General features: G+C 45.4%; 1 protein-coding gene and 1 pseudogene across 2 annotated transcripts in view; both read left to right on the top strand.

Annotated features, from left to right (window-relative positions):
* Positions 1–27,077, top strand: part of LOC306915937 (glutamate receptor ionotropic, NMDA 2C-like) — a gene marked incomplete at its 5' end in the record, with an annotated part of 162,874 nt that overhangs the window by 125,261 nt on the left and 10,536 nt on the right. Inside the window, one exon of the mRNA XM_079493608.1 lies at positions 4,928–5,163. Coding sequence (XP_079349734.1) covers positions 4,928–5,163 — 236 coding nt within the window. The remainder of the gene's footprint in view (positions 1–4,927; positions 5,164–27,077) is intronic.
* Positions 19,213–20,274, top strand: LOC306915328 (kelch domain-containing protein 3-like; annotated as a pseudogene). Its single transcript has one exon. The product of its transcript is annotated as a kelch domain-containing protein 3-like (transcript).

The following is a 27,077-nucleotide window of genomic DNA, read 5'->3' as shown; positions in this document are numbered from 1 at the left end:
TCAAACAGAAATGTAATCGGTACAGGGTACAGTCAAACAGAAATGTAATCGGTACAGGGTACAGTCAAAGAGAAATGTAATCAGTACAGGGTACAGTCAGACATAAATGTAATCAGTACAGGGTACAGTCAAAGAGAAATGTAATCAGTACAGGGTACAGTCAAACAGAAATGTAATCAGTACAGGGTACAGTCAAAGAGAAATGTAATCAGTACAGGGTACAGTCAAAGAGAAATGTAATTAGTACAGGGTACAGTCAAAGAGAAATGTAATCAGTACAGGGTACAGTCAGACATAAATGTAATCAGTACAGGGTACAGTCAGACATAAATGTAATCAGTACAGGGTACAGTCAACCAGAAATGTAATCAGTACAGGGTACAGTCAAACAGAAATGTAATCAGTACAGGGTACAGTCAAACAGAAATGTAATCAGTACAGGGTACAGTCAAACAGAAATGTAATCGGTACAGGGTACAGTCAAAACAGAAATGTAATCAGTACAGGGTACAGTCAAACAGAAATGTAATCGGTACAGGGTACAGTCAAACAGAAATGTAATCGGTACAGGGTACAGTCAAACAGAAATGTAATCGGTACAGGGTACAGTCAAACAGAAATGTAATCGGTACAGGGTACAGTCAAACAGAAATGTAATCGGTACAGGGTACAGTCAAACAGAAATGTAATCAGGACAGGGTAAAGTCAAACAGAAATGTAATCAGTACAGGGTACAGTCAAACAGAAATGTAATCAGTACAGGGTACAGTCAGACAGAAATGTAATCAGTACAGGGTACAGTCAAACAGAAATGTAATCAGTACAGGGTACAGTCAAACTGAAATGTAATCAGTACAGGGTACAGTCAAACAGAAATGTAATCAGTACAGGGTACAGTCAAACAGAAATGTAATCGGCACAGGGTACAGTCAAACAGAAATGTAATCAGTACAGGGTACAGTCAAACTGAAATGTAATCAGTACAGGGTACAGTCAAACTGAAATGTAATCAGTACAGGGTACAGTCAAACAGAAATGTAATCAGTACAGGGTACAGTCAAACAGAAATGTAATGAGGACAGGGTAAAGTCAAACAGAAATGTAATCAGTACAGGGTACAGTCAGACAGAAATGTAATCAGTACAGGGTACAGTCAAACAGAAATGTAATCAGTACAGGGTATAGTCAAACAGAAATGTAATCGGTACAGGGTACAGTCAAACAGAAATGTAATCGGTACAGGGTACAGTCAGACATAAATGTAATTAGTACAGGGTACAGTCAAAGAGAAATGTAATCAGTACAGGGTACAGTCAAACAGAAATGTAATCAGTACAGGGTACAGTCAAAGAGAAATGTAATCAGTACAGGGTACAGTCAAAGAGAAATGTAATTAGTACAGGGTACAGTCGAAGAGAAATGTAATCAGTACAGGGTACAGTCAGACATAAATGTAATCAGTACAGGGTACAGTCAAACAGAAATGTAATCAGTACAGGGTACAGTCAAACAGAAATGTAATCAGTACAGGGTACAGTCAGACAGAAATGTAATCAGTACAGGGTACAGTCAAACAGAAATGTAATCAGTACAGGGTACAGTCAAACTGAAATGTAATCAGTACAGGGTACAGTCAAACAGAAATGTAATCAGTACAGGGTACAGTCAAACAGAAATGTAATCGGCACAGGGTACAGTCAAACAGAAATGTAATCAGTACAGGGTACAGTCAAACAGAAATGTAATCAGTACAGGGTATAGTCAAACAGAAATGTAATCGGTACAGGGTACAGTCAAACAGAAATGTAATCGGTACAGGGTACAGTCAGACATAAATGTAATTAGTACAGGGTACAGTCAAAGAGAAATGTAATCAGTACAGGGTACAGTCAAACAGAAATGTAATCAGTACAGGGTACAGTCAAAGAGAAATGTAATCAGTACAGGGTACAGTCAAAGAGAAATGTAATTAGTACAGGGTACAGTCGAAGAGAAATGTAATCAGTACAGGGTACAGTCAGACATAAATGTAATCAGTACAGGGTACAGTCAGACATAAATGTAATCAGTACAGGGTACAGTCAACCAGAAATGTAATCAGTACAGGGTACAGTCAAACAGAAATGTAATCAGTACAGGGTACAGTCAAACAGAAATGTAATCGGTACAGGGTACAGTCAAACAGAAATGTAATCGGTACAGGGTACAGTCAAAACAGAAATGTAATCAGTACAGGGTACAGTCAAACAGAAATGTAATCGGTACAGGGTACAGTCAAACAGAAATGTAATCGGTACAGGGTACAGTCAAACAGAAATGTAATCGGTACAGGGTACAGTCAAACAGAAATGTAATCGGTACAGGGTACAGTCAAACAGAAATGTAATCGGTACAGGGTACAGTCAAACAGAAATGTAATCAGGACAGGGTAAATTCAAACAGAAATGTAATCCGTACAGGGTACAGTCAAACAGAAATGTAATCAGTACAGGGTACAGTCAGACAGAAATGTAATCAGTACAGGGTACAGTCAAACAGAAATGTAATCAGTACAGGGTACAGTCAAACTGAAATGTAATCAGTGCAGGGTACAGTCAAACAGAAATGTAATCAGTACAGGGTACAGTCAAACAGAAATGTAATCGGCACAGGGTACAGTCAAACAGAAATGTAATCAGTACAGGGTACAGTCAAACTGAAATGTAATCAGTACAGGGTACAGTCAAACTGAAATGTAATCAGTACAGGGTACAGTCAAACAGAAATGTAATCAGTACAGGGTACAGTCAAACAGAAATGTAATCAGTACAGGGTACAGTCAAACTGAAATGTAATCAGTACAGGGTACAGTCAAACAGAAATGTAATCAGTACAGGGTACAGTCAAACTGAAATGTAATCAGTACAGGGTACAGTCAGACAGAAAGGTAATCAGTACAGGGTACAGTCAAACTGAAATGTAATCGGCACAGGGTACAGTCAAACAGAAATGTAATCAGTACAGGGTACAGTCAAACTGAAATGTAATCAGTACAGGGTACAGTCAAACTGAAATGTAATCAGTACAGGGTACAGTCAAACAGAAAGGTAATCAGTACAGGGTACAGTCAAACTGAAATGTAATCAGTACAGGGTACAGTCAAACAGAAATGTAATCAGTACAGGGTACAGTCAAACAGAAATGTAATCAGTACAGGGTACAGTCAAACTGAAATGTAATCAGTACAGGGTACAGTCAAACAGAAATGTAATCAGTACAGGGTACAGTCAAACTGAAATGTAATCAGTACAGGGTACAGTCAAACAGAAATGTAATCAGTACAGGGTACAGTCAGACAGAAAGGTAATCAGTACAGGGTACAGTCAAACTGAAATGTAATCGGCACAGGGTACAGTCAAACAGAAATGTAATCAGTACAGGGTACAGTCAAACTGAAATGTAATCAGTACAGGGTACAGTCAAACAGAAAGGTAATCAGTACAGGGTACAGTCAGACAGAAAGGTAATCAGTACAGGGTACAGTCAAACAGAAAGGTAATCAGTACAGGGTACAGTCAAACAGAAATGTAATCAGTACAGGGTACAGTCAAACTGAAATGTAATCAGTACAGGGTACAGTCAAACTGAAATGTAATCAGTACAGGGTACAGTCAGACAGAAAGGTAATCAGTACAGGGTACAGTCAAACTGAAATGTAATCAGTACAGGGTCGATTTCAGCTCTGACATTTATTTCATACATCCTCTAGTTTGTGAAGAGTCTCCCTGTGCTATTAACGCATTTTGCATACAAAAATAAATAAATTCGGTCTTTCTCCTCTGCTGAGGGGCTGCACGATGGCAGAGGAACCAGGCGCTCCGCCCGTCCCCGAGTACCCACAGCCCCTCAGCCAATAGTAGAAAGTGTTCGTTGTCTCTCGGTAGCTGCGAGTGAATACAGGAGGGTTGTGCCGTGTTGGGGCTCGCGGTGCGTCAGGACGGTCTCGTTGGAAAAAACGTGCATTCTAATGAGATTTCAATGAGGTTTCTATTCCAACAGCGAGACCATATGGAGGTCACAGGAGACCCTTCCTCCCTTCACCCCCCCCCCCCCTCTTCCTCATCACGCACGCACGCACGCACGCACGCACGCACGCACGCACGCACGCACGCACGCACGCACGCACGCACGCACGCACGCACGCACGCACAGGCGCTGCACGCCTCCTGAAGAATTGGCTACGCTTGCAGTGCTGTGCATGTGTGCAGCTAACGCTGTGTGTGCGTGTGCGTGTGCGTGTGCGTGTGCGTGTGCGTGTGCGTGTGTGTGTGTGTGCGCGTGTGCGTGTGCGTGTGTGTGCGGAGGTGGGGGGGGGCAGCGAAGAGTTAATATCCTCCTGCACCGTGGGAGGCAGCGCTGCCTGGGAATACGATTATTTCCATCACACACACACACACACACACACACACACACACACACACACATACACACACACACACACACACACACACACACACACAGGAGATAAAAGGCACGGATCGGGACATGCGGTCGGACGATGCCTGATGATTGGTTCAGCTCTTTAAAGGACCACTTCACCACTTCTCAACCTATCTTCATATAATCGGTTCTCGCTATAATGTTCATGATAAAATACCACCATTCTTTTCTACTCGGTCTGTGTCTCATAAACCCCGTCCACCAGTGACATCATCGATGGGGATTCCAAGCTAATAGAAACTGCAGGCTTTCTATTCCTGAAATGTTACAATGCGAAAATGGAAGTCATCGTTCTCATGATAACACAAATCTAAATATGTATTTAAAAAAATCTTGTTTAAAAATAAATCTTGCCTAACGATGATGTCACTGGTGGACGGGTTTCTGAGCTGCCCACAGCCCTCCTTTGAGACACGGACTGCATGCTCCCCCCTTGTGTGTTTTCCAGGTGACACGGCGCGCCTGGAGACCGTGTGGCTCTCGGGCATCTGCCAGAACGAGAAGAACGAGGTGATGAGCAGCAAGCTGGACATCGACAACATGGCGGGCGTGTTCTACATGCTGCTGGTGGCCATGGGCCTCAGCCTGCTGGTCTTCTCCTGGGAACACCTGCTCTACTGGAGACTCCGAGGCAGCCTGCGCCAGAGCCACGGAGCCAAGGACTTCCTGCTGGGCATCAGCAGGGTGAGTCAAATAGTTATGCCGTCAAATAGTTTTCATCGTGTGATGATGGAACTGCATGTCAAAGTGACAGATGTGTTCCCATGATGATGGAACAGGTCAAAGTGACCGATGTGTTCCCATGATGATGGAACTGCATGTCAAAGTGACAGATGTGTTCCCATGATGATGGAACTGGTCAAAGTGACAGATGTGTTCCAGTGATGATGGAACTGGTCAAAGTGACCGATGTGTTCCCATGATGATGGAACTGGTCAAAGTGACCGATGTGTTCCCGTGATGATGGAACTGGTCAAAGTGACAGATGTGTTCCCGTGATGATGGAACTGGTCAAAGTGACCGATGTGTTCCCGTGATGATGGAACTGGTCAAAGTGACAGATGTGTTCCCGTGATGATGGAACTGGTCAAAGTGACAGATGTGTTCCAGTGATGATGGAACTGGTCAAAGTGACAGATGTGTTCCCGTGATGATGGAACTGGTCAAAGTGACAGATGTGTTCCCCTCGTCACCTGAAACTGTAGTATGAATAGGCCTTTAGACCCCAGGATGGACTTCCACCTGGGAATCAGCAGTGAAATAGTATGCAGGGTTTTCATCGTGTGATGATTGAAAACTGGTCAAAGTAACAGATGTGACCCCCATTTGAAAAGATATGCCAGGGACCCCCCATAAGAGAAGATTTTTACGGCTCTAGCAATGATTCTAACCCGTTTAATTTCAAGGACCCCCCAGTTTGACATGCATTATAGTCTACGGACCCCCATTTAATGACATTTATATCTCTGAGACCCCAAATTTATATTGTAAAATCAACGTTAATTTAACTCTGAGAGTGTACAAATGGAACCACATGGACCCGTTAGGGTCTATTTGGTTCCATGTGTACACTCTCAGAGTTACAGACCCATAAGGGTCCATTTTGTTACGAACTATCATTTAGCTGGGGACCCCCTGGAACTCCCTCAAGGACCCCTGGGGGTCCCCGGACCCCCTGGAACTCCCTCAAGGACCCCTGCGGGTCCTATCGGCGGGGCAGTTTATTTAATGCTGCGATGTCAACTGTATTTGTTTAGCACCTTTAATGACATGACATGCAGCTCAAAGTGCTATACAGAGCAATGGAGAAATAGGAAAGTCAGAATCATAACAACATTAAAACTAGAAAAAGTGCCCCTCGGGGCACAGGTCTCCACCAGGGCAGGTCAGGTTGTGGCCTCCTGGTGGCGCTATAATAGGCCAATGTAAAAAGGGTGCCATTTCTTCTTACGCCTTCGTTCCAAAAATGTGTTTTGCTATAACAGGCCAATGTGAAAAGGGTGGGATATATTCCTCAGCCTAGTAAGAATATATGTGAAAGATTTCACGTAAATTTCATGCTGCGTTCATGATTTGAGGCTTTTGTTCAAAACGGGGCAATCTTGCAAACTGTGAAAGCCAATTATAGCCAATTAGGATGGAATATTAAATATCGGACAGATCCGACTTGAGCACATGACCATAGAGATACTGTGTAACGATTTGTGAGATTTTTGGACAGAATCTGGAGGAGTAATAATCAAAAAATGTGTTTTACAAAAGTCGGCCTCCTGGTGGCGCTATAAAAGGCAGATGCGGAAAATGCAGGTCAAAGGTTTATCCTTGGCCTCTAGGGAGTGTGCATGGAACGTTTCACGCAGATCGGTGCAGTTTTAGGTAAAAAATGTGAAAAGCTGCCTCATGGTGGCGCTATAACAGGCCGTTCTGGAAAATGTGGGGCAGAGGTTCATCGTTGGCATCCAGGGAGTGTGTGTGCAAAGTTTGGCATCGACCAGGTTAACGGTGCCGGAGATTAGCTGTTCACAGACGGACGGAAGGACGGACACACACACACACACACACACACACACACGGACGGAGTGCAAAACATACTCTCTCCCCATGCCTTCGGCCTTCGGCCTGGTGGAGACAATAATAGCAACAAAGTCAGTGTGAACTAGAAAAAGTGCCCTTCTGGGCACAGGTCTCCACCAGGAGGATAGGACTGTGTGTGATGTTTGGCAACATGTTTTTTTGTTTGTTTGTTTTTTGCAACAATTTTCTTCATTTTGTTGAGGAAATGCAGAGCCAGATCACTCATAGCATCTTTGAGGATAGAATTCTGGATGAGCAGGACATGTGCAGCATTTTGTACAAAACGGGCCACTCCTGAAAACTTTGGAAGGCAATGTTAGCCAATCAGTGTAGAATCAACAGACTCGTCTTGATCACATGACTACAGAGATCGTGTGTACCGATTTGCGTGAGATTTGTATGAAATCTGTGCGACTAACATAAGCAATGTGTTTAGCAGAAATCGGCCTCATGGTGGCGCTATAACCGGCAGATGTGGAGGGATGCAGGGAAAATGTTTTTCCATGGCCTCTAGGGAGTGCGCATACATAAGTTGTATACAGATTGATGCAGTTATAGCTAAAAACAGGAATTGGCCTGTTATAGCGCCACCATGAGGCTGATTTGGAAAATAATGAGTGGCATGTCGTCCTCTGCCTAGTGGAAATGTGCGTGTATAATTTCACGGAAATTGCACACTGTTTTTGTGATTTGTGGTATTTTGTTCGAAACGGACCATTCATGTAAGCTTTGGAAGCCAATATTAGCCAATCAGGATGGAAGATGGGAAATGGTGCAAATCCGTGTTGATCACATGACTATGTAGATAGTGTATACCGAATTGTGTGATGTATGGATAAAATGTGTACGGGTAATCTACAGAAATGTGTTTTGCCTAAATCGGCCTCATGGTGGCGCTATAACAGGCCGTTGAGGAATATTTGGGGCAGAGGTTCATCGTTGGCATCCATGGAGTGTGTGTGCACAGTTTGGCATGGATCGGGCCAACGGTGGCGGAGATTAGCTGGTAACGGACGGACGGAAGGACGGACGGACACACACACACGGACGGAGTGCAAAACATACTCTCTCCCCATGCCTTCGGCCTGGTGGAGACAACAACTAGAACCGTGAGCTGTGTTTTATAGACGGGGGTGCGACGGCTATTTGGAGCATTTTATTGTGTAGTTTCACTCTGAAGCAGAACGCTGTGTTGTTGTTTTTTTAACCAATCAGAACGTTGCATCCCTCCGGGCTATGGGACGTAGCTCTGCTACATGCGCGACGTGTGCACACACAATGCAGAGTGTCTGTTTACGAACTCACAGAAAGACAGGCAGCAAAGCTCGTGGCTTATTTCTAACCTATAATGTTTTCAGATACATATTTTAGCGTGGATGTCATTAAAAACGGAGTATTTCTGTAATCAGAATTAGCAGCTGTGTTTGGACGGACGAGCAGCGATGTGAATGAAATCAAGATTCATTTTTATTCATGTGAGACTCGACACGTCATCACGCATCACATTTTAGTTCAAAGGAAGTAATTTAAATTGGATTGTTATGGATGTTTGATATAAAAATACACAAAAATGGAAATGGTCCCATTGTTTTGGCATCCATTGTTAGGTATGCCCATATGATTACTCTGGATATGGTCTAAGAGTGTGAAAAGGGTATTTTTGAGTGGTGCAACCACTCCAAGGAACAGCATTGTCCCTATGTTTAGAGTACCAACAGGGGGCGCTGTTTGCACCACTCACTTCAGACTGGTCTGATTTTTTATTTCAGTAGGTCTTTAACCCATTTAGGCCTGACGTCGAAATTTAAAAAATGTCTTCTAAATTCTGACCGTTTTCTGAAATTCCTATGTTTCTGTATCAGTGGTGCTCAATATGTCATGTCAAGGACCCATGTTTCTGTATCAGTGGTGCTCAGTATGTCATGTCAAGCACCCCAACAATGTGTATCAGTGGTGCTCAATATGTCATGTCAACGACCCCAACAATGTAATTGGCCTCCGACCCCCATCTGAATATATGTTGTTCCAGGTTCGTTCTGAAATAAATATATATTCCAAATTTGCGACACATTTTCACGATTTCTCAAAAATAGCAGACCTACAAGCTCATAGCGCGCCACTCGGTGGCGCGCTATGAGCTTGTAGATCTGCTATTTTTCAATAGCCAAATTATAACAATGTTTAAAACACCAAAAGGGGTTCCCGCCCAGAATGGGTTAAAGCTATCTACAGAGGCTGCTGTCTCGGGTGTGATGGGAGTTCATTCCAAACCGTCGGGCAGCAGAAGCAGAAAGCTGCTTCATGGACATAATGTGTCCGTGGCAAAGACTTGGTCTCGTCCGTGGATTTTATATAATGTTCTAATTTTGATAATGTGTAAAATTGGGTCTTGTTTTCATCAAAAGACCCAATCAGTGATCGTCAAGCCTTCAGGCTGTCAGAATGTGTACTTATTTACTACAAGTAAGACGCGCAAACGCGGGAAGCGAACGCAGCTCGTAAATTGCAATAACAACAATTAGAATAAATTACGTACTTTTTAAGGTTTTTTTTAAGTTAAGTTTTTTTAAATTAAATGTTTTTTCAAGTTTTTTTTTAGTGTGTGTATGTGTGCGTGCGTGCGTGTTTCTTTTTTAGGTTTTTTTTTAAAAAGTTTTTTGTTTAAGTTTTTTTTTAAGTTAAGTTTGTTTTTAAGTTAAGTTTTTTGTGTGCGTTTTTCCTTTTTAATTTTTTTTTTAAGTTAAGTTTTTTTTTAAGTTAAGTTTTTTGTGTGTGCGTTTTTCCTTTTTAAGTTTTTTTTTTAAGTTAAGTTTTTTTTTAAGTTAAGTTTTTTTTTAAGTTAAGTTTTTTGTGTGTGTGCGTTTTTCCCTTTTAAGTTTTTTTTTTAAGTTAAGTTTTTTTTTAAGTAAAGTTTTTTTTTAAGTTAAGTTTTTTGTGTGTGCGTTTTTCCTTTTTACGTTTTTTTTTTAAGTGAAGTTTTTTTTTAAGTTACGTTTTTTGTGTGTGTGCGTTTTTCCTTTTTAAGTTTTTTTTTTAAGTTACGTTTTTTTTAAGTTAAGTTTTTTTTTAAGTTAAGTTTTCTTTTTAAGTTAAGTTTTTTGTGTGTGCGTTTTTCCTTTTTACGTTTTTTTTTTAAGTTAAGTTTTGTTTTAAGTTAAGTTTTTTTTTTAAGTTAAGTTTTTGGTGTGTGTGCGTTTTTCCTTTTTAAGTTTTTTTTTAAGTTACTTTTTTTTAAGTTAAGTTTTTTTTTAAGTTAAGTTTTTTTTTAAGTTAAGTTTTTTGTGTGTGTGTGTGCGTGCGTGCGTGCGTGTGTGTGTGTGTGCGTGCGTGCATGTGTGTGTGTGTGTTTTTGTGTGTGATACAGCTGCGCCCTCTGGTGGTGGGCGGGTGGTGTTACAGCGTGACACACAGACACACACACACAGACACACAGACGTGATCTGCTGGGTCTCATAGTAAATGCTCACTGCGTTCGCAACTACACGCCAACTAGACCAACTAGTGCTAGTGATTATCTAATGTTTTATTTGCAAGGACCCCCTTAAAGGATCCCTGGCTAATAAGACAAATGTGCCGTAATACATCATACCTGCCCTCTATAACTAAAATAAAAAAATAAAAATCACACCTGTGTGAAGTGAGGGGCGCTCTTATCATCGTACAACATCAATGTTTGTGTTAGGGACAAAACAAACATTAATTTATCTTCATTGTCAATGGCGTTTTTAAAACAAACATTGAACTAAAAACAAACACACCTGTATATAGGAGGGGCCCCTCAAAAACACCTTCAATATTTGTATTATTTTCATAAAAAGACAATATTTCACTCAATAGGAACTCTGCTGCCGTCGCAAGTGGATGATGTCATAATGTCCATGTGTGGTCCAGCCCTATGGAATGTATACGTGCTAATAAAAAGTATATAAGATATTGCTTTGATGCTCATAATTAACCTTAGCCCTGTAACACCCAGCGTTGCAATAGTACAACATATTTTAATTAATTAAAGAAATCACCTAAACGTCATCATTGATGTTCATTGCAATGCCATTGGTCATGATATTTGCATATAAATACCCCCCACAGAGGCTGCAATTCACACACATTAAAAATGTCTGGAGTAAAATAACTGCAATATATTGTTTTTTTGTGATCATTAGAATGTCTAGAACATGTTTTATTTATTATTGTGAAAGATATCCCACAAATGTAAATTATTAATCTATTATTATTATTTCAATAATTATTATAAATGTGCATAACATTTCCAAAAATATTGTATTTATTTGTTTACATCATTTCCTCTGAAGTCCTAGTAGTAAAACTATTAGTAAGGAAAGGGAATCCTCTGATAAGTCCTAGTAGTAAAACTATTAGTAAGGAAAGGGAATCCTCTGATAAGTCCTAGTAGTAAAACTATTAGTAAGGAAAGGGAATCCTCTGATAAGTCCTAGTAGTAAAACTATTAGTAAGGAAAGGGAATCCTCTGATAAGTCCTAGTAGTAAAACGTAGTAGTAAGGAAAGTGAAATCTCTTTTTTGCAAGTAGAAATTAATCCGGGTGTTACAGGGTTAGCAAGTATTAGGTTTTCTTTTTATTAGCCTATGCATTCCATGTATTCCATAGGGCTAGAGTCATGGGCTTATATCCTTTTAACTACACTCTCAGAGTTAAAAGGATATAAGCCCATTCAGAGAGTGTCCACCAAGGGGCCAGTGAGGCTATTCAACGTTGAAGCTCTGGGCCCTAGTGGTAGGAGGAGGGACTACAGGCGGACCCGTGGATTCATGACCGGGAAACCCCGTGCAGCTGGGCTTTAACATTGAGCGCTCGGTTGCACTTCCGCATTTGACCACCAAAATGTGGTGGTCAAATGCCGAAGTAGACGTTCTGAGACGGTACTTCAGGCAGTCTTCCGGGTGCTTCAAAACGCCACTGAGCAACTTCCACTGACCTGAATAGCTGGGGGGGCGGAGCTTCGCGCCAGTTCAGTCTCTATCCTTTTATATACTCTATGGTTTCCACGGACAATAAATTGTTCCCCCCCGATACTATCGGGGTGAACAATTTATTGTCCGTGGAAACCCCATACAGTTATTTTAGACCAATGACATCAACAGGTCATCGGCTTCACGGATTGGCCGGGGCCTCACGTGACGTTTGTACCACTGTAGTGATATAAGTGGTAGCGGGGTGGCGACAGAACTGCATTGTGGGACAGAGAGAGAAAGAACTGCATTGTGGGACAGAGAAAGACAGAACTTTATTGTGGGACAGAGAAAGACAGAACTGCATTGTGGGACAGAGAGAGAAAGAACTGCATTGCGGGACAGAGAGACAGAACTGCATTGTGGGACAGAGAGACAGAACTGCATTGTGGGACAGAGAGACAGAACTGCATTGTGGGACAGAGAATCAAGGACATTGTTGACGTTAGAATGATCCGCTGGACCGTCCATCTGAAAGGAGGAGCAGAGAGATGTCTCCATGCAGCTGTGGTGCTGCAGGACAAGCTGTACTGCTTTGGAGGAGACAGTGATCCCATTGATGTTCACGTCTTCAACACAGTGTCTTTATGCTGGAGGAAGCTGATCCCTGCGACCACTGGAAGAGGAGAAAAACCTGTTGAGTTTCCATCCTGGGTCTGGGGCCACACAGCTGTGCTGGTTGAAGATACAGTCTACTTCTGGGGTGGGAAGAGTAAGAGGCGTACATATGACTACTGCAATGTGCTTTATGCATTTGATGTCGACGCCCACAGATGGATCAAACCCAGAGTTTCTGGGACTGTTCCAGAGGAGAGGTGCTACCACTCAGCCTGTGTGTTGGAGAAGGTCATGTTTATCCATGGAGGAATCACCAAGCTGACTAGATACAATAAGGACATGTACAAGTTGGACACCAGCACAATGGTCTGGACTTTCATTAACACCAGAGGAACTCCACCTCCTGCTTCATGGTGTCACTCTGCTACCATCATTGGGCCAAAGATGTTTGTATTTGGGGGCGTGGGGAACCAGTGGTGGTCCGACACCATCAGAGTGTTTGACACAGCCGAACGGATAGCGGAGCGGTCTTGATACCGGAAGGTCGCCAGTTCGAATCAGCTGTCCGACAGACGCAGGAGTCATTCAGAATTTACCTACAATGGAGAGCTGTACATATTTGGTGGCTGGAACGGTAACCAGGCCTTCAGTGATCTGTGGAAATTCAGTCCAGAGACTTTCTCCTGGAAGAAGGTTGAGCCCAAGGGGAAAGGTCCAGGTCCAATGTATGGTATGTGCTGTTGCATGGTGGGAGATCGTATCATCCTCTTTGGAGGATACAAGCGAGACCACACTACTTCTGATGAGATGTATATCTTAGACTTCAGTCCTTCTCTTAAGACGCTGTGCAAGCTAGCAGTTACTCAGCATGGTCTGGATCAGACTGGACTCCCACACAACATCAGGTGGGAACTGGCAGCCATGACCACAACAACAACAACAACAACATCATAAAAGCATCTCCATGGCTGTGACTTCTCTTTTTTTACTTGGAACATTCAATGGATTTTCTCTGGTCTGGTGTTTTCTGAATAATTAGACTCAGGAAAGTGCTGTGATTGGCCCGTGGACTTTGACATCATAGTCCATTGACCCTGACCCCTCTCCTACTCCTCCTGGGAGGCGGAGCCATGATTGACAGGAAAAAACACTCAACAGCGACACCCGCAGGCAAAAGGCCTCCGAACACAGAGAGAGAATCAAAACCTGCCATGGATCACTGGAGTGGATTTTTCAAAACCTTTTAATACACGTTTGAAGGAGCGGATAAAGACTTTTAGGGCAGGTACGCTCACAAAAAAACATGCAGTAATCCTGGACTCTATACGGCCTCCCCTTGGCCAGCCGGGGTGCCTGATGGAGGGGAAAGGAACTTGTCTCTATACTGCCTCCCCCTGGCTAGCTGGGGCGCCTGATGGAGGGGAAGGAACTGGTCTCTATACTGCCTCCCCCTGGCCAGCTGGGGCGCCTGATGGAGGGGGAAGGTTCCTTCCACACGTTATACGTCCAGCCGGGGAAACTCCCCCCTGTCAGGTGAAAAGATGCAGCTTGGACTCCTCATGCATTGGAAGGAAGCATGAGGTCAGTCCGTTGCTCTCCCCGAGCTGTAGCCCTTCTTCAGTCCTTCAAGTGAAGCTCTAAAGAAGGGCTACTGCTCCAAACGTTACCACTTTTAAGTAACGAAATCTCGGAGCAGAAAATGGTGTGTGGATTGTTTCATTTATTTACTCTATCCAGTACCACCCCACGGTGCCAGAGGTCCAGTACCACCCCGCGGTGCCAGAGGTCCAGTACCACCCCACGGTGCCAGAGGTCCAGTACCACCCCATGGTGCCAGAGGTCCAGTACCACCCCACGGTGCCAGAGGTCCAGTACCACCCCACGGTGCCAGAGGTCCAGTACCACCCCACGGTGCCAGAGGTCCAGTACCACCCCACGGTCCAGAGGTCCAGTACCACCCCACGGTGCCAGAGAGTTCTAACTGATGATGCCAGGTTCATCCGGGTCACACAGTCTCTGAGATTCATAGAAAGAGACGGAAGTTGTTTTATGAACCGGAAGTGAAAACTCGATGGAAACACATTTACAGTGAAAACTCCGTCTCCATCGGCCTCGATGGAAACACATTTACAGTGAAAACTCCGTCTCCATCGGCCTCGATGGAAACACATTTACAGTAAAAACTCCGTCTCCATCGGCCTCGATGGAAACACATTTACAGTGAAAACTCCGTCTCCATCGGCCTCGATGGAAACACATTTACAAAATGCATTTATCTCGTAAAGAACAGATCTACAAGCTATCAATGCGTCGTTGATGCTGTTCTCATGACTGAGGGGTTTTGGTCAAAACCGTTTTTTCAGAGAAGAGAAGCAATTCATTTTCAGCGGAAACACTGACTAAAAATTACATGAAGAAAAAAAACACACCCATGTGAAGTGAGGGGCGCTCTTATCATCGTACGTCATCATGACGTAAAATAGACACTATGTATTTGCTCAGACACTTTGATGTAAAATTCTTCATTCATTGTCAATGGGAATTTAATGAGTGTGGGGGTTGTAAATCTACAGTAATAGCTGGATATAGGAGGGGCTAGTGACCCTAGAAAAACAGAGGGGGAAGTGCCTCAGAGATATAAACCTCATAAGGTGTCCCCTCCACCACCCCCATAGGTTGAGAACAGTTATCTTACTTAGACCAATGACATCAACAGGTCATCAGCTTCCCTGATTGGCCGGCACAACACACCGGCTTCACGGATTGGCCAGGGCTTCACTTGACACATGTACCACTGTAGTGATATAAGTGGTAGCATTTGGGATAGAGAGAGACAGAACTGCATTGTGGGACAGAGAAGCAAGAACAACCTGAAGTTAGAATGATCCGCTGGACCATCCATCTGAAAGAAGGAGCAGAGAGATGTCTCCATGCAGCTGTGGTGCTGCAGGACAAGCTGTACTGCTTTGGAGGAGTCAGTGATCCCATTGATGTTCACGTCTTCAACACAGTGTCTTTATGCTGGAGGAATCTGACCCCAGTCACCCCTGGAAGAGGAGATCAACCCCTTGCGTTTCCATCCTGGATCTGCGGCCACACAGCTGTGCTGGTTGAAGATACAGTCTACTTCTGGGGTGGGAAGAGTAAGAGGCGTACATATGAGTACCGCAATGTGCTTTATGCATTTGATGTCGACGCCCACAGATGGTTCAAACCCAGAGTTTCTGGGACTGTTCCAACTGCGAGGCGAAACCACTCAGCCTGTGTGTTGGAGAAAGTCATGTTTGTCCATGGAGGATACACCAAGCTGACTGGACTCACTAATGACATGTACAAGTTGGACACCAGCACAATGGTCTGGTCTTTAATTAACACCAGAGGAACTCCACCTCATGCTTCATCATGTCACTCTGCCACCATCATTGGAAGAAATATGTTTGTGTTTGTGCGCTACAACATCATCAGAGTGTTTGACACAGAGACCGACAACTGGCTGAGCACACCTTCTGCACAGCCTCTTCCAAAAGGACGCAACGGTCATTCAGCCTTTACCTACAATGGAGAGCTGTACATATTTGGTGGCTTCAACAGTAAGACCCTCAATGATCTGTGGAAATTCAGTCCAGATTCCTTCTGGAAGAAGGTTGAGCCCAAAGGGAAAGGACCAGGTCCAATGTATAATATGTGCTGTTGCATGGTGGGAGATCGTATCATTATCTGTGGAGGAAACAAAGGAGATAACAGTACTTCTGATGAGATGTATATCTTAGACTTCAGTCCTTCTCTTAAGACGCTGTGCAAGCTATCCGTTACTCAGCATGGTCTGGATCAGCCTGGACTCCCACACAACATCAGGTGGGAACTGGCAGCCATGACCACAACATCTCCACGATAAAGAAGGAAAATGAAGAAGGAAAAAAGTATGACAAATGAATAAGACAGCATGACGATAAGAAGAAACAAACAAAGTAAAACGTGACGATGATGGGGAAAAAAAACAATCAGTGGCTGTGATTTATTTTACTTGGAACATTCAATGGATTTTCTCTGGTCTGGTGTTTTCTGAATAATTAGGCTCAGTAAAGTGCTGTGATTGGCCCCTGGACTTTGACATCATAGTCCATTGACCCCCGACCCCTCCCCTTCTCCCTCTGGGGGGCAGAGCAGAGGCCATGATTGACAGGCGGAATCCCTCAACAGCGACACCCGCAGGCAAAAGGCCTGCGAACACACAGAGAGAAAAAACAAACATGCCATGGATCACTGGAGTGGATTTTTCAAAACCTTTTAATACAGTTAAAAATGGAAGGAGCGTGATACAGACTTTTATGGTAGGTACCCTCACAAAAAAAACATACAGTAATCCTGGACTCTATACTGCCTCCCCCTGGCCAGCCTGATGGAGGGGAAAGGTTCCTTGCACGCGCTACGTCCAACCGGGGAAACTCCCCCGTCAGGTGAAAAGATGCAGCTTGGACTCCTCATGCATTGGAAGGAAGCATGAGGTCAGTCCATTGCTCTCCCCAGGTTGGCAGATGGATAGTAGCGCCCAGGTTGATACTGGGTGAAAAAGATGTGTTACAAAAATCGTGGGATAAAAATGTAGGATAAAGACTTTTAATGTTTTATTTTTCTCAGTTTTTTCTTTTTTTTTAGCATCTCGTGAAACGTTTAAGTCTTTAAATGGGTTGGCACCAGTGTTAATTTTGTCGACTAAAACTATGACACAATGTTCATCGACTACCTTTTTTCACTGACAAATGGAATAAAGACTAAATAAACACTAAGCTATGATGACTGAAACTATAAGAGTATAAAATATATTGACCATTTTGTCAACAAATAAAAACTAGACTAGACTAGTTAATCACTGCGAGAGTGAGGTCTGTCAGGTCTAGCCAACATCAACTCGGGATTCCTGGATCGCTGCCCTCCACTCTCTCCTATCTGACACCATGAGGGTCTATAGCTCTACACTCTCCTGTCTAACATCATGAGGGTCTATAGCTCTACACTCTCCTGTCTAACATCATGAGGGTCTATAGCTCTACACTCTCCTATCTGACACCATGAGGGTCTATAGCTCTACACTCTCCTGTCTAACATCATGAGGATCTATAGCTCTACACTCTCCTATCTGACACCATGAGGGTCTATAGCTCTACACTCTCCTGTCTAACACCATGAGGGTCTATAGCTCTACAGTGTTGTTGGCTAAGCTGTCGCGCCGCAGTACGCCTGGCTTTGCCCTGGGTTGGCTCCCATAGAGTCAATGTACTTGCCTCTAGTTCTGGGTGCCTGACGCAGTAACCTGCCAGCCTCTAGTTCTGGGTGCCTGACGCAGTGCCCTGCCAGCCTCTAGTTCTGGGTGCCTGACGCAGTGCCCTGCCAGCCTCTAGTTCTGGGTGCCTGACGCAGTGCCCTGCCAGCCTCTAGTTCTGGGTGCCTGACGCAGTGCCCTGCCAGCCTCTAGTTCTGGGTGCCTGACGCAGTGCCCTGCCAGTCTCTAGTTCTGGGTGCCTGACACAGTGCCCTGCCAGCCTCTAGTTCTGGGTGCCTGACGCAGTGCCCTGCCAGCCTTTAGTTCTGGGTGCCTGACGCAGTGCCCTGCCAGCCTCTAGTTCTGGGTGCCTGACGCAGTGCCCTGCCAGCCTCTAGTTCTGGGTGCCTGACGCAGTGCCCTGCCAGCCTCTAGTTCTGGGTGCCTGACGCAGTGCCCTGCCAGCCTCTAGTTCTGGGTGCCTGACGCAGTGCCCTGCCAGCCTCTAGTTCTGGGTGCCTGACGCAGTGCCCTGCCAGCCTCTAGTTCTGGGTGCCTGACGCAGTGCCCTGCCAGCCTCTAGTTCTGGGTGACTGACGCAGTGCCCTGCCAGCCTCTAGTTCTGGGTGCCTGACGCAGTGCCCTGCCAGCCTCTAGTTCTGGGTGACTGACGCAGTGCCCTGCCAGCCTCATCCTTCCTCTCTGACCTTGTCTATGACGCGTGGTATAGGTCCCCATAGAGATCCAAATTTCTGATGCGGTCCGTCCATGTGACACCTAGTGCCATGCGTAGCATTCTTGTGTGGCCTCCATCCAGGGCTTTTTCCTGTTGTACTGTGAGGGTCCATGTCTCGGATCCATACAGCAGTACTGACTCCACTGTGAGGGTCCATGTCTCGGATCCATACAGCAGTACTGACTCCACTGTGAGGGTCCATGTCTCGGATCCATACAGCAGTACTGACTCCACTGTGAGGGTCCATGTCTCGGATCCATACAGCAGTACTGACTCCACTGTGAGGGTCCATGTCTCAGCCCCATACAGCAGTACTTTTTTTAGGAGGGGCTAGCGCCCCTAGAAAAACAGAGGGGAAAGCGCCTCAGAGATATAGACCTCATTAGGTGTCCACTACACCACCCCCATAGGTTGATAACTAGTTTATCTTAGACCAATGACATCAACAGGTCATCAGCTTCCCTGATTGGCCGGCACAACACACCGGCTTCACGGATTGGCCAGGGCTTCACTTGACACGTGTACCACTGTAGTGATATAAGTGGTAGCATTTGGGATAGAGAGAGACAGAACTGCATTGTGGGACAGAGAAGCAAGAACAACCTGACGTTAGAATGATCCGCTGGACCGTCCATCTGAAAGGAGGAGCAGAGAGATGTCTCCATGCAGCTGTGGTGCTGCAGGACAAGCTGTACTGCTTTGGAGGAGACAGTGATCCCATTGATGTTCACGTCTTCAACACAGTGTCTTTATGCTGGAGGAAGCTGATCCCTGCGACCACTGGAAGAGGAGAAAAACCTGTTGAGTTTCCATCCTGGGTCTGGGGCCACACAGCTGTGCTGGTTGAAGATACAGTCTACTTCTGGGGTGGGAAGAGTAAGAGGCGTACATATGACTACTGCAATGTGCTTTATGCATTTGATGTCGACGCCCACAGATGGATCAAACCCAGAGTTTCTGGGACTGTTCCAGAGGAGAGGTGGTACCACTCAGCCTGTGTGTTGGAGAAGGTCATGTTTATCCATGGAGGAATCACCAAGCTGACTAGATACAATAAGGACATGTACAAGTTGGACACCAGCACAATGGTCTGGACTTTAATTAACACCAGAGGAACTCCACCTCCTGCTTCATGGTGTCACTCTGCTACCATCATTGGGCCAAAGATTTTTGTATTTGGGGGCGTGGGGAACCAGTGGTGGTCCGACACCATCAGAGTGTTTGACACAGCCGAACGGATAGCGGAGCGGTCTTGATACCGGAAGGTCGCCAGTTCGAATCAGCTGTCCGACAGACGCAGGAGTCATTCAGAATTTACCTACAATGGAGAGCTGTACATATTTGGTGGCTGGAACGGTAACCAGGCCTTCAGTGATCTGTGGAAATTCAGTCCAGAGACTTTCTCCTGGAAGAAGGTTGAGCCCAAGGGGAAAGGTCCAGGTCCAATGTATGGTATGTGCTGTTGCATGGTGGGAGATCGTATCATCCTCTTTGGAGGATACAAGCGAGACCACACTACTTCTGATGAGATGTATATCTTAGACTTCAGTCCTTCTCTTAAGACGCTGTGCAAGCTAGCAGTTACTCAGCATGGTCTGGATCAGACTGGACTCCCACACAACATCAGGTGGGAACTGGCAGCCATGACCACAACAACAACAACAACAACATCATAAAAGCATCTCCATGGCTGTGACTTCTCTTTTTTTACTTGGAACATTCAATGGATTTTCTCTGGTCTGGTGTTTTCTGAATAATTAGACTCAGGAAAGTGCTGTGATTGGCCCGTGGACTTTGACATCATAGTCCATTGACCCTGACCCCTCTCCTACTCCTCCTGGGAGGCGGAGCCATGATTGACAGGAAAAAACACTCAACAGCGACACCCGCAGGCAAAAGGCCTCCGAACACAGAGAGAGAATCAAAACCTGCCATGGATCACTGGAGTGGATTTTTCAAAACCTTTTAATACACGTTTGAAGGAGCGGATAAAGACTTTTAGGGCAGGTACGCTCACAAAAAAACATGCAGTAATCCTGGACTCTATACGGCCTCCCCTTGGCCAGCCGGGGTGCCTGATGGAGGGGAAAGGAACTTGTCTCTATACTGCCTCCCCCTGGCTAGCTGGGGCGCCTGATGGAGGGGAAGGAACTGGTCTCTATACTGCCTCCCCCTGGCCAGCTGGGGCGCCTGATGGAGGGGGAAGGTTCCTTCCACACGTTATACGTCCAGCCGGGGAAACTCCCCCCTGTCAGGTGAAAAGATGCAGCTTGGACTCCTCATGCATTGGAAGGAAGCATGAGGTCAGTCCGTTGCTCTCCCCGAGCTGTAGCCCTTCTTCAGTCCTTCAAGTGAAGCTCTAAAGAAGGGCTACTGCTCCAAACGTTACCACTTTTAAGTAACGAAATCTCGGAGCAGAAAATGGTGTGTGGATTGTTTCATTTATTTACTCTATCCAGTACCACCCCACGGTGCCAGAGGTCCAGTACCACCCCGCGGTGCCAGAGGTCCAGTACCACCCCACGGTGCCAGAGGTCCAGTACCACCCCATGGTGCCAGAGGTCCAGTACCACCCCACGGTGCCAGAGGTCCAGTACCACCCCACGGTGCCAGAGGTCCAGTACCACCCCACGGTGCCAGAGGTCCAGTACCACCCCACGGTGCCAGAGGTCCAGTACCACCCCACGGTGCCAGAGGTCCAGTACCACCCCACGGTCCAGAGGTCCAGTACCACCCCACGGTGCCAGAGAGTTCTAACTGATGATGCCAGGTTCATCCGGGTCACACAGTCTCTGAGATTCATAGAAAGAGACGGAAGTTGTTTTATGAACCGGAAGTGAAAACTCGATGGAAACACATTTACAGTGAAAACTCCGTCTCCATCGGCCTCGATGGAAACACATTTACAGTGAAAACTCCGTCTCCATCGGCCTCGATGGAAACACATTTACAGTAAAAACTCCGTCTCCATCGGCCTCGATGGAAACACATTTACAGTGAAAACTCCGTCTCCATCGGCCTCGATGGAAACACATTTACAAAATGCATTTATCTCGTAAAGAACAGATCTACAAGCTATCAATGCGTCGTTGATGCTGTTCTCATGACTGAGGGGTTTTGGTCAAAACCGTTTTTTCAGAGAAGAGAAGCAATTCATTTTCAGCGGAAACACTGACTAAAAATTACATGAAGAAAAAAAACACACCCATGTGAAGTGAGGGGCGCTCTTATCATCGTACGTCATCATGACGTAAAATAGACACTATGTATTTGCTCAGACACTTTGATGTAAAATTCTTCATTCATTGTCAATGGGAATTTAATGAGTGTGGGGGTTGTAAATCTACAGTAATAGCTGGATATAGGAGGGGCTAGTGACCCTAGAAAAACAGAGGGGGAAGTGCCTCAGAGATATAAACCTCATAAGGTGTCCCCTCCACCACCCCCATAGGTTGAGAACAGTTATCTTACTTAGACCAATGACATCAACAGGTCATCAGCTTCCCTGATTGGCCGGCACAACACACCGGCTTCACGGATTGGCCAGGGCTTCACTTGACACATGTACCACTGTAGTGATATAAGTGGTAGCATTTGGGATAGAGAGAGACAGAACTGCATTGTGGGACAGAGAAGCAAGAACAACCTGAAGTTAGAATGATCCGCTGGACCATCCATCTGAAAGAAGGAGCAGAGAGATGTCTCCATGCAGCTGTGGTGCTGCAGGACAAGCTGTACTGCTTTGGAGGAGTCAGTGATCCCATTGATGTTCACGTCTTCAACACAGTGTCTTTATGCTGGAGGAATCTGACCCCAGTCACCCCTGGAAGAGGAGATCAACCCCTTGCGTTTCCATCCTGGATCTGCGGCCACACAGCTGTGCTGGTTGAAGATACAGTCTACTTCTGGGGTGGGAAGAGTAAGAGGCGTACATATGAGTACCGCAATGTGCTTTATGCATTTGATGTCGACGCCCACAGATGGTTCAAACCCAGAGTTTCTGGGACTGTTCCAACTGCGAGGCGAAACCACTCAGCCTGTGTGTTGGAGAAAGTCATGTTTGTCCATGGAGGATACACCAAGCTGACTGGACTCACTAATGACATGTACAAGTTGGACACCAGCACAATGGTCTGGTCTTTAATTAACACCAGAGGAACTCCACCTCATGCTTCATCATGTCACTCTGCCACCATCATTGGAAGAAATATGTTTGTGTTTGTGCGCTACAACATCATCAGAGTGTTTGACACAGAGACCGACAACTGGCTGAGCACACCTTCTGCACAGCCTCTTCCAAAAGGACGCAACGGTCATTCAGCCTTTACCTACAATGGAGAGCTGTACATATTTGGTGGCTTCAACAGTAAGACACTCAATGATCTGTGGAAATTCAGTCCAGATTCCTTCTGGAAGAAGGTTGAGCCCAAAGGGAAAGGACCAGGTCCAATGTATAATATGTGCTGTTGCATGGTGGGAGATCGTATCATTATCTGTGGAGGAAACAAAGGAGATAACAGTACTTCTGATGAGATGTATATCTTAGACTTCAGTCCTTCTCTTAAGACGCTGTGCAAGCTATCCGTTACTCAGCATGGTCTGGATCAGCCTGGACTCCCACACAACATCAGGTGGGAACTGGCAGCCATGACCACAACATCTCCACGATAAAGAAGGAAAATGAAGAAGGAAAAAAGTATGACAAATGAATAAGACAGCATGACGATAAGAAGAAACAAACAAAGTAAAACGTGACGATGATGGGGAAAAAAAACAATCAGTGGCTGTGATTTATTTTACTTGGAACATTCAATGGATTTTCTCTGGTCTGGTGTTTTCTGAATAATTAGGCTCAGTAAAGTGCTGTGATTGGCCCCTGGACTTTGACATCATAGTCCATTGACCCCCGACCCCTCCCCTTCTCCCTCTGGGGGGCAGAGCAGAGGCCATGATTGACAGGCGGAATCCCTCAACAGCGACACCCGCAGGCAAAAGGCCTGCGAACACACAGAGAGAAAAAACAAACATGCCATGGATCACTGGAGTGGATTTTTCAAAACCTTTTAATACAGTTAAAAATGGAAGGAGCGTGATACAGACTTTTATGGTAGGTACCCTCACAAAAAAAACATACAGTAATCCTGGACTCTATACTGCCTCCCCCTGGCCAGCCTGATGGAGGGGAAAGGTTCCTTGCACGCGCTACGTCCAACCGGGGAAACTCCCCCGTCAGGTGAAAAGATGCAGCTTGGACTCCTCATGCATTGGAAGGAAGCATGAGGTCAGTCCATTGCTCTCCCCAGGTTGGCAGATGGATAGTAGCGCCCAGGTTGATACTGGGTGAAAAAGATGTGTTACAAAAATCGTGGGATAAAAATGTAGGATAAAGACTTTTAATGTTTTATTTTTCTCAGTTTTTTCTTTTTTTTTAGCATCTCGTGAAACGTTTAAGTCTTTAAATGGGTTGGCACCAGTGTTAATTTTGTCGACTAAAACTATGACACAATGTTCATCGACTACCTTTTTTCACTGACAAATGGAATAAAGACTAAATAAACACTAAGCTATGATGACTGAAACTATAAGAGTATAAAATATATTGACCATTTTGTCAACAAATAAAAACTAGACTAGACTAGTTAATCACTGCGAGAGTGAGGTCTGTCAGGTCTAGCCAACATCAACTCGGGATTCCTGGATCGCTGCCCTCCACTCTCTCCTATCTGACACCATGAGGGTCTATAGCTCTACACTCTCCTGTCTAACATCATGAGGGTCTATAGCTCTACACTCTCCTGTCTAACATCATGAGGGTCTATAGCTCTACACTCTCCTATCTGACACCATGAGGGTCTATAGCTCTACACTCTCCTGTCTAACATCATGAGGATCTATAGCTCTACACTCTCCTATCTGACACCATGAGGGTCTATAGCTCTACACTCTCCTGTCTAACACCATGAGGGTCTATAGCTCTACAGTGTTGTTGGCTAAGCTGTCGCGCCGCAGTACGCCTGGCTTTGCCCTGGGTTGGCTCCCATAGAGTCAATGTACTTGCCTCTAGTTCTGGGTGCCTGACGCAGTAACCTGCCAGCCTCTAGTTCTGGGTGCCTGACGCAGTGCCCTGCCAGCCTCTAGTTCTGGGTGCCTGACGCAGTGCCCTGCCAGCCTCTAGTTCTGGGTGCCTGACGCAGTGCCCTGCCAGCCTCTAGTTCTGGGTGCCTGACGCAGTGCCCTGCCAGCCTCTAGTTCTGGGTGCCTGACGCAGTGCCCTGCCAGTCTCTAGTTCTGGGTGCCTGACACAGTGCCCTGCCAGCCTCTAGTTCTGGGTGCCTGACGCAGTGCCCTGCCAGCCTGTAGTTCTGGGTGCCTGACGCAGTGCCCTGCCAGCCTCTAGTTCTGGGTGCCTGACGCAGTGCCCTGCCAGCCTCTAGTTCTGGGTGCCTGACGCAGTGCCCTGCCAGCCTCTAGTTCTGGGTGCCTGACGCAGTGCCCTGCCAGCCTCTAGTTCTGGGTGCCTGACGCAGTGCCCTGCCAGCCTCTAGTTCTGGGTGCCTGACGCAGTGCCCTGCCAGCCTCTAGTTCTGGGTGCCTGACGCAGTGCCCTGCCAGCCTCTAGTTCTGGGTGACTGACGCAGTGCCCTGCCAGCCTCATCCTTCCTCTCTGACCTTGTCTATGATGCGTGGTATAGGTCCCCATAGAGATCCAAATTTCTGATGCGGTCCGTCCATGTGACACCTAGTGCCATGCGTAGCATTCTTGTGTGGCCTCCATCCAGGGCTTTTTCCTGTTGTACTGTGAGGGTCCATGTCTCGGATCCATACAGCAGTACTGACTCCACTGTGAGGGTCCATGTCTCGGATCCATACAGCAGTACTGACTCCACTGTGAGGGTCCATGTCTCGGATCCATACAGCAGTACTGACTCCACTGTGAGGGTCCATGTCTCGGATCCATACAGCAGTACATTGAACCCCGCCCCCTCCCCTTCTCCCCCTGGGGGGCGGAGCAGAGGCCATGATTGACAGGCGGAATCCCTCAACAGCGACACCCGCAGGCAAAAGGCCCACAGAGAGAAAAACCAAACCTGCCATGGATCACTGGAGTGGATTTTTCAAAACCTTTTAATACACGTTTGCAGTAATCCTAGTCTCTATACTGCCTCCCCCTGGCCAGCTGGGGCGCCTGATGGAGGGGAAAGGAACTGGTCTCTATACTGCCTCCCCCTGGCCAGCTGGGGCGCCTGATGGAACTGTTTGGAATAATGTGTTCCTTCCATGGAAGAGCTTCTCTTCCCTGTACAACAAATCTCCTCCTCTCTTAAAATAGGCGACTGTGAGCTTGTAGATCGGCTGTGAAAACAGGAGTGTCCCTTTAGACAGAACCCTGTGGTTATCCTGGCGTCGATTAGTGTAGGGTTTAATTGGTGGTTAATTGGTTGAGGGGTTTAATTGGCTAAGTGGTTAATGTCAACCAGACTGTTCAATACATTGAGAGACTGTTGTTCGGGCTGGTCCATATTGAGAAATCACTTGCTTGTTTGCATCTGCAGTACCTTTAACAGATTGTTTGCATCTGCAGTACCTTTAACAGATTGTTTGCATCTGCAGTACCTTTAACAGATTGTTTGCATCTGCAGTAACTTTAACAGATTGTTTGCATCTGCAGTACCTTTAACAGATTGTTTGCATCTGCAGTACCTTTAACAGATTGTTTGCATCTGCAGTACCTTTAACAGATTGTTTGCATCTGCAGTACCTTTAACAGATTGTTTGCATCTGCAGTAACTTTAACAGATTGTTTGCATCTGCAGTACCTTTAACAGATTGTTTGCATCTGCAGTACCTTTAACAGATTGTTTGCATCTGCAGTAACTTTAACAGATTGTTTGCATCTGCAGTACCTTTAACAGATTGTTTGCATCTGCAGTACCTTTAACAGATTGTTTGCATCTGCAGTAACTTTAACAGATTGTGTTGCTGCCGGGAGAAAACCTCTTAACTCCATTTTTTAAGTTTCTTTTTCTTTTTCTTTTTTTTTCAAAAACCAGTGCTATTGAACACCCATTTTTCGTCTAGTGTGTTGTTTTGAAAAGATTTAACCAAAGGTACGCAGTGAAAAAAACACATTGGACAAAACCTCTTAACTCCATTGGACCCTCAAGCTGTCTGCAAAAACAGCTAACTCCACCACCTCTCCCCCTCTCATGGAAGTAATTGACAATATATAAAGTCACAACACCAACTTTGATGAGACAGTATTGCTTTGTTTTCAAAATATAAGGTTTTCTTAATTTTCAAAAAATAAAATAAAATAAAATCCTGAAAAACGAACATTTTGGATTTAGGTGGTTTCTCCCCTTCAGGTAATTGATTGATTGATTGATTGATTGATTGATTGATTGATTGATTGATTGATTGTTTTAACCCATTTAGGCCTGACGTCGAAATAAAAAAAACGTTCGCTCTGAAAGACTAT

Source organism: Electrona antarctica (genome assembly GCF_951216825.1).
Source record: "Electrona antarctica genome assembly, chromosome: 22".
NCBI lineage: Eukaryota > Metazoa > Chordata > Actinopteri > Myctophiformes > Myctophidae > Electrona > Electrona antarctica.
Note: the sequence above shows the minus strand (reverse complement) of the source record. Positions and strands in the feature narration are given on the sequence as shown.